Source organism: Rhinichthys klamathensis, unplaced genomic scaffold (assembly GCF_029890125.1).
Source record: "Rhinichthys klamathensis goyatoka isolate OS25496 unplaced genomic scaffold, OSU_Roscu_1.1 h1tg000096l_1, whole genome shotgun sequence".
Classification (NCBI taxonomy): Eukaryota; Metazoa; Chordata; class Actinopteri; order Cypriniformes; family Leuciscidae; genus Rhinichthys; species Rhinichthys klamathensis.
The window spans coordinates 450,001-460,000 of NW_026606635.1; the positions used below are offsets into that span (position 1 = coordinate 450,001).

At 37.7% G+C, this 10,000-nt stretch overlaps 1 protein-coding gene across 1 annotated transcript in view; it reads left to right on the plus strand.

Annotated features, from left to right (window-relative positions):
* LOC130086521 (A disintegrin and metalloproteinase with thrombospondin motifs 20) overlaps positions 1 to 10,000 on the plus strand; it is a 143,124-nt gene that overhangs the window by 99,971 nt on the left and 33,153 nt on the right. The window contains exons 27-28 of the mRNA XM_056252590.1: positions 1,873 to 2,034; positions 3,234 to 3,407. Of these exons, the coding sequence (XP_056108565.1) occupies positions 1,873 to 2,034; positions 3,234 to 3,407 (336 nt within the window). The remainder of the gene's footprint in view (positions 1 to 1,872; positions 2,035 to 3,233; positions 3,408 to 10,000) is intronic.

Genomic DNA, 10,000 nt, shown 5'->3' on the forward strand with positions numbered 1-10,000 from the left:
CCCACAGTCAGTGATGGTCTGGGGTGCCATGTCAGCTGCTGGTGTTGGTGCACTGTGTTTTATCAAGGGCAGGGTCAATGCAGCTAGCTATCAGGAGATTTTGGAGCACTTCATGCTTCCATCTGCTGAAAAGCTTTATGGAGATGAAGATTTCATTTTTCAGCACGACCTGGCACCTGCTCACAGTGCCAAAACCACTGGTAAATGGTTTACTGACCATGGTATTACTGTGCTCAATTGGCCTGCCAGCTCTCCTGACCTGAACCCCATAGAGAATCTGTGGGATATTGTGAAGAGAAAGTTGAGAGACGCAAGACCCAACACTCTGGATGAGCTTAAGGCCGCTATCGAAGCATCCTGGGCCTCCATAACACCTCAGCAGTGCCACAGGCTGATTGCCTCCATGCCACGCCGCATTGAAGCAGTCATTTCTGCAAAAGGATTCCCGACCAAGTATTGACTATTGAGTGTATAACTGAACATAATTATTTGAAGGTTGACTTTTTTTGTATTAAAAACACTTCTTTTATTGGTCGGATGAAATATGCTAATTTTTTGAGACAGGAATTTTGGGTTTTCATGAGCTGTATGCCAAAATCATCAGTATTAAAACAATAAAAGACCTAAATATTTCAGTTGGTGTGCAATGAATCTAAAATATATGAAAGTTTAATTTTTATCATTACATTATGGAAAATAATTAACTTTATCACAATATGCTAATTTTTTGAGAAGGACCTGTATATATATATATAGTTGCAATCAAAATGATTCAACCCCCATTGCAAATCAGGTTTATTGGCTAAATGTACAGACTTTCAGCTGTTTGCAATGAACAAATCAAACAAACGTAATTGAAAAAGCTCAACACAACAGATGTTTCAAGTGGTTTTCCCAAATTTAACTGAAAATGCAACTTTTAATGAGTTCTGCAGTCTCAAAATGATTATATTTACATTTACATTTATGCAGTTGGCAGACTCTTTTATCCAAAGCGACTTGCATTGCATTTCAAGGAAAACATTTACATTCTTATCAGTTCTTGCTTTCCCTGGAAATCGAACCTATGACCTTGGCGTTGCAAGCACCAGCACTCTACTGTCTGAGCTATACATAATATAAAACTATGCAAAAATATATAAATAAATAAAAATCATTTATTTATCAATTATTGGCCATAACACAACAGCTTATTGAATCATGAATTTTCATATTAGTTCCTTTAAAAAATTTTTTTACATGACTAAAATGTTCAAACTAAAAGTTGATATTATATTATTGCAAGATCATTATTAATGTCAGTAGTTTTGCGAGTAGCGTGTGTGTGTCGATCCTGTTTGTTTGCATTCATGTTTCAGCTCATCACAGAGTTTGTGTCGTCTGACTTCAGTTCACTTCATTAGCACATGTGCACATTAGCTTTGATCCGCCGCCAAAGCCCAGATGCATGCTGGGACTGGATGAGATCCAGGATGTGTGTGTGTGTGACTCACAGTCTGAGGGTTTTATTAGTGTTGTTTGTCTGAACATATGAAGATAATGCAGTGTAACACAGGCTGTAAAGAGACGGTAAACTGCTGTAGGAACATGAGTTTATGCAGAAAGTCATGTGACGTCGACCTCCCGCTGGCATTAATGTGAGTGCATGAGGCGATGAGAGTTGTTGAACAGCCGATTATTAATCAACAGTACGTTTACAGGCACAGATTCACTCTAATATATTACACAATCAATGATGCATCACTGGGAGTGTGTTTTCGTGTTACATGAATGTGAATTTGAGAGTAAATGTGTTGAATGGGCATTAAAACAGTGGTTTGGTTTTAGTGGTGCATTGCTCAGACTGGTGTGTGTGTGTGTGTGTGTGTTCAGTGTTCCAGCACGTGTGAAGGCGGATCTCAGCGACGGGTCGTGGTCTGTCAGGACGCTGACGGCCGAAGCACCAATCACTGCGACGAGAGGGTCAAACCCGACCAATCGAAGAGCTGCGACTCGGGACCCTGTCCTCACTGGAACTACGGCGTCTGGGGAGAGGTGAGACTCACTGATGAAGATGACGATGAGGAGTCAAACTAACTCTAATTAAATCATATTCATGTAAGGGGATCCTGACTTCATCTTAACATGATTAACAATTAAAATTCCGCCCAGCTGAAGTAGCTAGTGAGGTAAAAAAAAATAAAAAATAAAAAAATTATATATATATATATTATAATAATAATAATTATTATGTTTAATGATATCATTATTTTATTCATTAAAGTCAAGATAAATATTGATTGTAAATATGAAGTATTATTAATTCACTAAAAGTCTAAATATAGACTAGTAATAATTGTTATTATATTTACATATTTATATTTTATGTTATATTTATATTTTATTTAATTATAATTATTTTATTATTTCATAACAATAATAGTATAACAATGTAGTACTAATAATAAATGTTATTAGTTATTTATAATACAGTTATTATTTTATTGTCTATTATTTTATAATCCTCAATGTCCAACAAGACAAAATAAATATTCATTATAAATATTAAATATTTAATTCAGTAGTAAAAAACAAATTATACTTATTATATTTATAAAGTTGTATTTTGCTATATTATATTTATTATTTATATATTTTTCCTTTATTTAATAATTATTATTTTAAATGATTTTTAAATAATATTATTGTATTTATTATAAAAATTATTTATATTAATACTATTATTATATGTATTATATATTATATGTATTATTTGTATTTATAGTATATTTATTTAATAATTATTATTTTGAATGATAATATTCTAATAATGTAATATTATTAATAATAATAATAATAATACATTTTAAATTATATTATAGTATTTATTATTCTAACTGTATATTTTAATTTATTTGTAAATAATTATTTTGAATGATAATATTTATAATAATAAGAATAATAATAATAATAAGATTTTAAATATTTTATTAATTATTAAATGATTATAAATTATTATATAATAATGATTATTTTTTATATTTATTTTGAATAATATTATATATATATATATATATATATATATACAAATAATAATAATAATAAGTTTGTATTTTTTATTTAAAAATTCTATATTATTTTTTCTCTTTCTCTCTCTCTCTCTCTCTCTCTCTCTCTCTCTCTCTCTCTCTCTCTCTCTCTCTCTCTCTCTCTCTCTCTCTCTCTCTCTCTCTCTCTCTCTCTCTCTGCTGTAGTGCACGAGCTCGTGTGGTGGCGGTCAGCGGACTCGACTGGTGGTTTGCCAGCGTCCGACCGGTCAGCGATTGAGCGAGCAGAACTGTGATGTTCTGGAGAAACCTCTGGATGTGGAGCAGTGCAACGGCCAGCCCTGTCCCGGCTCGCTGTGGCTCAGACGCCCGTGGAAGCCGGTACGATAGCAGCTCTATGTGTGTGTGTGTGTGTGTGTGTGTGCGTGCGTGTGTGTGTGTGTGTGTGTGTCCTACAGATTCATCACGGGTTAAAGGGTGGTTCATTATGTTTCATTTACATTTAGTCATTTATGACTTACAAATGAGGACTAAAGCAAGCGAAATCACTTTTTAAGGACTACAACAAACGACTGATAGGGAGTAGACGAACTTCCTCCCGGGTTAGTGACATCACAAACCCTAAAATTTACATAAGCCCGCCTCGCATCAAAGGGCTCTATATGGCTCTGCTGATAACGAGCTGTTGAAGCTCCGCCCTCTGCGCCGGGAGCAGCAGCTCATTTGCATTTAAAGAGCCCACACACAAAACGACGCATTTTTGTTCACTCTCAAAAAAGTACAATTCTAACATCCTATAGAAGATTATCTGTGGTGTATTTCTAGCTAAAATTTCACACACACACTCTGTATCTTGTAATAGGGAGCATTATAGGAGCCCTTTAAAGGGTGCGTTCGTTCCGGTTGTTTGAGCTTCGTTCAGAAAGAGCAAAGCTCAGCCGTTTACTCTCTGTTTATAATGAAAGTCAGAATGAATCTTTAGGCCACACAGGAAGATTTCACAGGAACTCGTTAAAACACACACGGGTTCGAGCATTTCATAAATTACACCTCAAAAAAATGATGTTCTTCCTCAGAATTTTTGTCTTGTTTTCCAGTACAAATATTGAAACATTCTTAATATCTTATATCATTGTTCTTCTCCAGTAAATGTGTCTTGATTTCAGAAATATTTGTGCTGTAAAACGAGACTGAGGAAGAACATCATTTTTGACGTTGTATTGTCAGAAAAACACGAATCATTCGTGCGATTTTATTCGTACGAAATCTCGAGTTTGAGTTAGTCTTAGGTTCTGTAATCTAAAAACACAAGTGTATATTTGTGTATAAGAGTTTAATATTTTAATTATTATTATGACAATTACCCAGCAGCCATTTATTGTATATTATATTTGTATCTTTGTACAGAATGAGTATTTTTAAGTTCGGTTATATATATATATATATATTATTTAATAATTTTAAACTGGTGCTCGTGGTCTGATGTCGACTTGTACAGAGGAAAATAATTTTTGTCAGTGTTTTTTTGTTTTTAGTTGTGATGTGATGTGAAATTAGTTTTTCAAATATTAAACACAACCTGCAGTCATTTTCCTAATAGCTTGATATTTTTGCAGTGGATATAAACATATCAATGTTTAGATAGCGATTTGACAAATGTTGCGATTCTACGACGTGGACTGAAACACTCAAGGAAAACTTGACAAATGAAAGAAATACCTCATCGTTCAGTCTTCGTCTCGAATGCACTTGCAAAAAATATTAAGAAAACTAAGCAGAAATGTACGGAGCCCTGCACACGACATGCGGAGAAACATATTTACTAATTCCCTTGTTTTAAGTAAATCATGCACACGATATAATAATTCGTTCCCTCATTTGTGCGCACGATATAATTGGTTCCCTCGTTTGTGCGTACGATATTATTGGTTCCCTCGTTTGTGCATACGATATAATTGGTCCGAAGCGCACGATATAATTGGTTCCCTCGTTTGTGCGCACGATATAATTGGTTCCCTCGTTTTTGCCCACGATATAATTGGTTCCCTCGTTTGTGCGCACGATATAATTCGTTCCCTAGTTTGTGCGCACGATATAATTGGTTCCCTCGTTTGTGCATACGATATAATTGGTTCCCTCGTTTGTGCGCACGATATAATTGGTTCCCTCGTTTGTGCATACGATATAATTGGTTCCCTCGTTTGTGCGCACGATATAATTGGTTCCCTCGTTTGTGCGCACGATATAATTGGTTCCCTCGTTTGTGCGCACGATATAATTGGTTCCCTCGTTTGTGCCCACGATATAATTGGTTCCCTCGTTTGTGCATACGATATAATTGGTTCCCTCGTTTGTGCGCACGATATAATTGGTTCCCTCGTTTGTGCATACGATATAATTGGTTCCCTCGTTTGTGCGCACGATATAATTGGTTCCCTCGTTTGTGCGCACGATATAATTGGTTCCCTCGTTTGTGCGCACGATATAATTGGTTCCCTCGTTTGTGCCCACGATATAATTGGTTCCCTCGTTTGTGCGCACGATATAATTGGTTCCCTCGTTTGTGCGCACTATAATTAATTCCCTCATTTGCGCGCACGATATAATTGGTTCCCTGGTTTGTGCGTACGATATAATTGGTTCCCTCGTTTGTGCGCATGATATAATTCGTTCCCTAGTTTATGTGCACGATATAATTGGTTCCCTGGTTTGTGTGTACGATATAATTGGTTCCCTCGTTTGTGCCCACGATATAATTGGTTCCCTCGTTTGTGCGCACGATATAATTGGTTCCCTCGTTTGTGCGTACGATATAATTGATTCCCTCGTTTGTGCGCACGATATAATTGTTTCCCTCGTTTGTGCGCACGATATAATTGGTTCCCTCGTTTGTGCGCACGATATAATTGGTTCCCTCGTTTGTGCGCACTATAATTAATTCCCTCATTTGCGCGCACGATATAATTGGTTCCCTGGTTTGTGCGTACGAAATAATTGGTTCCCTCGTTTGTGCCCACGATATAATTGGTTCCCTCGTTTGTGCGCACGATATAATTGGTTCCCTCGTTTTTGCGCACGATATAATTGGTTACCTCGTTTGTGCGCAAGATATAATAATTCGTTCCCTCATTTGTGCACAGGATATAATTCGTTCCCTCGTTTGTGCCCACGATATAATTGGTTCCCTCGTTTGTGCGCACGATATAATTCGTTCCCTCGTTTGTGCGCTTGATATAATTGGTTCCCTAGTTTGTGCGCACGATATAATTGGTTCCCTCGTTTGTGCGCACGATATAATTGGTTCCCTGGTTTGTGCGTACGATATAATTGGTTTCCTCGTTTGTGCGTACGATATAATTGGTTCCCTCGTTTGTGCGCACGATATAATTGGTTCCCTCGTTTGTGCGCACGATATAATTCGTTCCCTCATTTGTACGCACGATATAATTGGATCCCTCGTTTGTGCGCACGATATAATTGGTTCCCTCGTTTGTGCGCACGATATAATTGGTTCCCTCGTTTGTGCGCACTATAATTAATTCCCTCATTTGCGCGCACGATATAATTCGTTCCCTAGTTTGTGCGCACGATATAATTCGTTCCCTGGTTTGTGTGTACGATATAATTGGTTCCCTCGTTTGTGCCCACGATATAATTGGTTCCCTCGTTTGTGCGCACGATATAATTGGTTCCCTCGTTTGTGCGCACGATATAATTGGTTCCCTCGTTTGTGCGCACGATATAATTGGTTCCCTCGTTTGTGCGTACGATATAATTGATTCCCTCGTTTGTGCGCACGATATAATTGGTTCCCTCGTTTGTGCGCACGATATAATTGGTTCCCTCGTTTGTGCGCACGATATAATTGGTTCCCTCGTTTGTGCGCACTATATAATTGGTTCCCTGGTTTGTGTGTACGATATAATTGGTTCCCTCGTTTGTGCCCACGATATAATTGGTTCCCTCGTTGGTGCGCACGATATAATTGGTTCCCTCGTTTGTGTGTACGATATAATTGGTTCCCTGGTTTGTGTGTACGATATAATTGGTTACCTCGTTTGTCCCCACGATATAATTGGTTCCCTCGTTTGTGCGCACGATATAATTCGTTCCCTAGTTTGTGCGCACGATATAATTGGTTCCCTGGTTTGTGTGTACGATATAATTGGTTCCCTCGTTTGTGCCCACGATATAATTGGTTCCCTCGTTTGTGCGCACGATATAATTGGTTCCCTCGTTTGTGCATACGATATAATTGATTCCCTCGTTTGTGCGCACGATATAATTGGTTCCCTCGTTTGTGCGCACGATATAATTGGTTCCCTCGTTTGTGCGCACGATATAATTGGTTCCCTCGTTTGTGCGCACTATAATTAATTCCCTCATTTGCGCGCACGATATAATTCGTTCCCTAGTTTGTGCGCACGATATAATTGGTTCCCTGGTTTGTGTGTACGATATAATTGGTTCCCTCGTTTGTGCCCACGATATAATTGGTTCCCTCGTTTGTGCGCACGATATAATTGGTTCCCTCGTTTGTGCGCACGATATAATTGGTTCCCTCGTTTGTGCGCACGATATAATTGGTTCCCTCGTTTGTGCGTACGATATAATTGATTCCCTCGTTTGTGCGCACGATATAATTGGTTCCCTCGTTTGTGCGCACGATATAATTGGTTCCCTCGTTTGTGCGCACGATATAATTGGTTCCCTCGTTTGTGCGCACTATATAATTGGTTCCCTGGTTTGTGTGTACGATATAATTGGTTCCCTCGTTTGTGCCCACGATATAATTGGTTCCCTCGTTGGTGCGCACGATATAATTGGTTCCCTCGTTTGTGTGTACGATATAATTGGTTCCCTGGTTTGTGTGTACGATATAATTGGTTCCCTCGTTTGTGCGCACGATATAATTCGTTCCCTCATTTGTGCGCACGATATAATTGGTTCCCTGGTTTGTGTGTACGATATAATTGGTTCCCTCGTTTGTGCCCACGATATAATTGGTTCCCTCGTTTGTGCGCACGATATAATTGGTTCCCTCGTTTGTGCATACGATATAATTGATTCCCTCGTTTGTGCGCACGATATAATTGGTTCCCTCGTTTGTGCGCACGATATAATTGGTTCCCTCGTTTGTGCGCACGATATAATTGGTTCCCTCGTTTGTGCGCACTATAATTAATTCCCTCATTTGCGCGCACGATATAATTGGTTCCCTGGTTTGTGCGTACGATATAATTGGTTCCCTCGTTTGTGCCCACGATATAATTGGTTCCCTCGTTTGTGGGCACGATATAATTGGTTCCCTCGTTTCTGCGCACGATATAATTGGTTACCTCGTTTGTGCGCACGATATAATAATTCGTTCCCTCATTTGTGCACAGGATATAATTGGTTCCCTCGTTTGTGCGCACGATAAAATTCGTTCCCTCGTTTGTGCGCTCGATATAATTGGTTCCCTAGTTTGTGCGCACGATATAATTGGTTCCCTCGTTTGTGCGCACGATATAATTGGTTCCCTGGTTTGTGCGTACGATATAATTGGTTCCCTCGTTTGTGCCCACGATATAATTGGTTCCCTCGTTTGTGCGCACGATATAATTGGTTCCCTCGTTTGTGCACATGACATAATTGGTTCCCTCGTTTGTGCGCACGATATAATTGGTTCCCTCCTTTGTGCGCACGATATAATTGGTTCCCTCCTTTGTGCGCACGATAAAATTGGTTCCCTCTTTTGTGCGCACGATATAATTGGTTCCCTCGTTTGTGCGCACGATATAATTGGTTCCCTCGTTTGTGCCCATGATATAATTGGTTCCCTCGTTTGTGCGCACAATATAATTAGTTCCCTCATTTGTGCGCACAATATAATTAGTTCCCTCATTTGTGCGCACGATATACTGTAGTTTGTTCCCTCTTTTAAGCAAATTGTGCACACTTTTTATTTTCCCTCATTTTGATTTAAATAAAACAAGGGATCAAAATATTATATTCAATTTACTTATACCGTTCCTATGATGTACGGTACTAATAATATCAGCACGCTTTAATAATTCGTTCCGTCATTGTGTTCATTTGTGGCCACGATATACTAATAAAACTAATATTCACGCATGTCATGTGTGGGTCTCCGTAGAAATATAATAAAATCAAACGACCAAAGATGTCAGCTCGTTCTGTGAAGTTGCGCGGTTGTTCGGCTCAGTGTACTCGTTTATTTCCACCTGCTCGTCTTCAGGTATCAACACTGAGATCTGGTGCTAATAAGGATTCAATCACTAATTACTGTCTACTTCATTGTTTTGTCTAATGTAGCGTATTATATTTGGGAACACTGTACAATAAGGTTCATCTGTTATTATTAGTTAACATGAACTAACAATGAACAACACTTGTACAGAATGTATTAATCTTAGCTCATGTTAATCCAGTGCTGTTTTCTGGTGCAAATGTTACATACATTTATTTTATTTTTTTATTTATTCGCAATGGTACGAAATTTGGTAAAGGGTTTGTGAACACAAATAAAAAAATAATAATTTGGATGATTTGATAATGTTAAATGGTCCCGGAAAAAAATTTGTCACACTCCTCCGGTCAGAAATGAGTGCAATGAAACATTAATGGGAAACGTATTTCCCCTAGTGGAAGCGTTCGGTACTGCGGCCACACAACATCTGACTAAAAGCTCATTTATTGAGATATCAACACGACTTTAGAATTATGGCTCAAAAAGTGAATAAATGGATTATAACTACTGCATAAATATAATTTAGTTATATAAAAAGACAAAATATTAAATCAAACTAAAAATATAGTACATTTATTTAATTGAAATAAAAAAAATCTGTCATTTTGGTAACATTAATTAATGCAGTGTGAACTACCATGAACATAAACATTTTGATGAACTACTATTATGGTTAATAAATGCTATAAAGATGTATTGCTCATTGGTAGTTCATATTAGT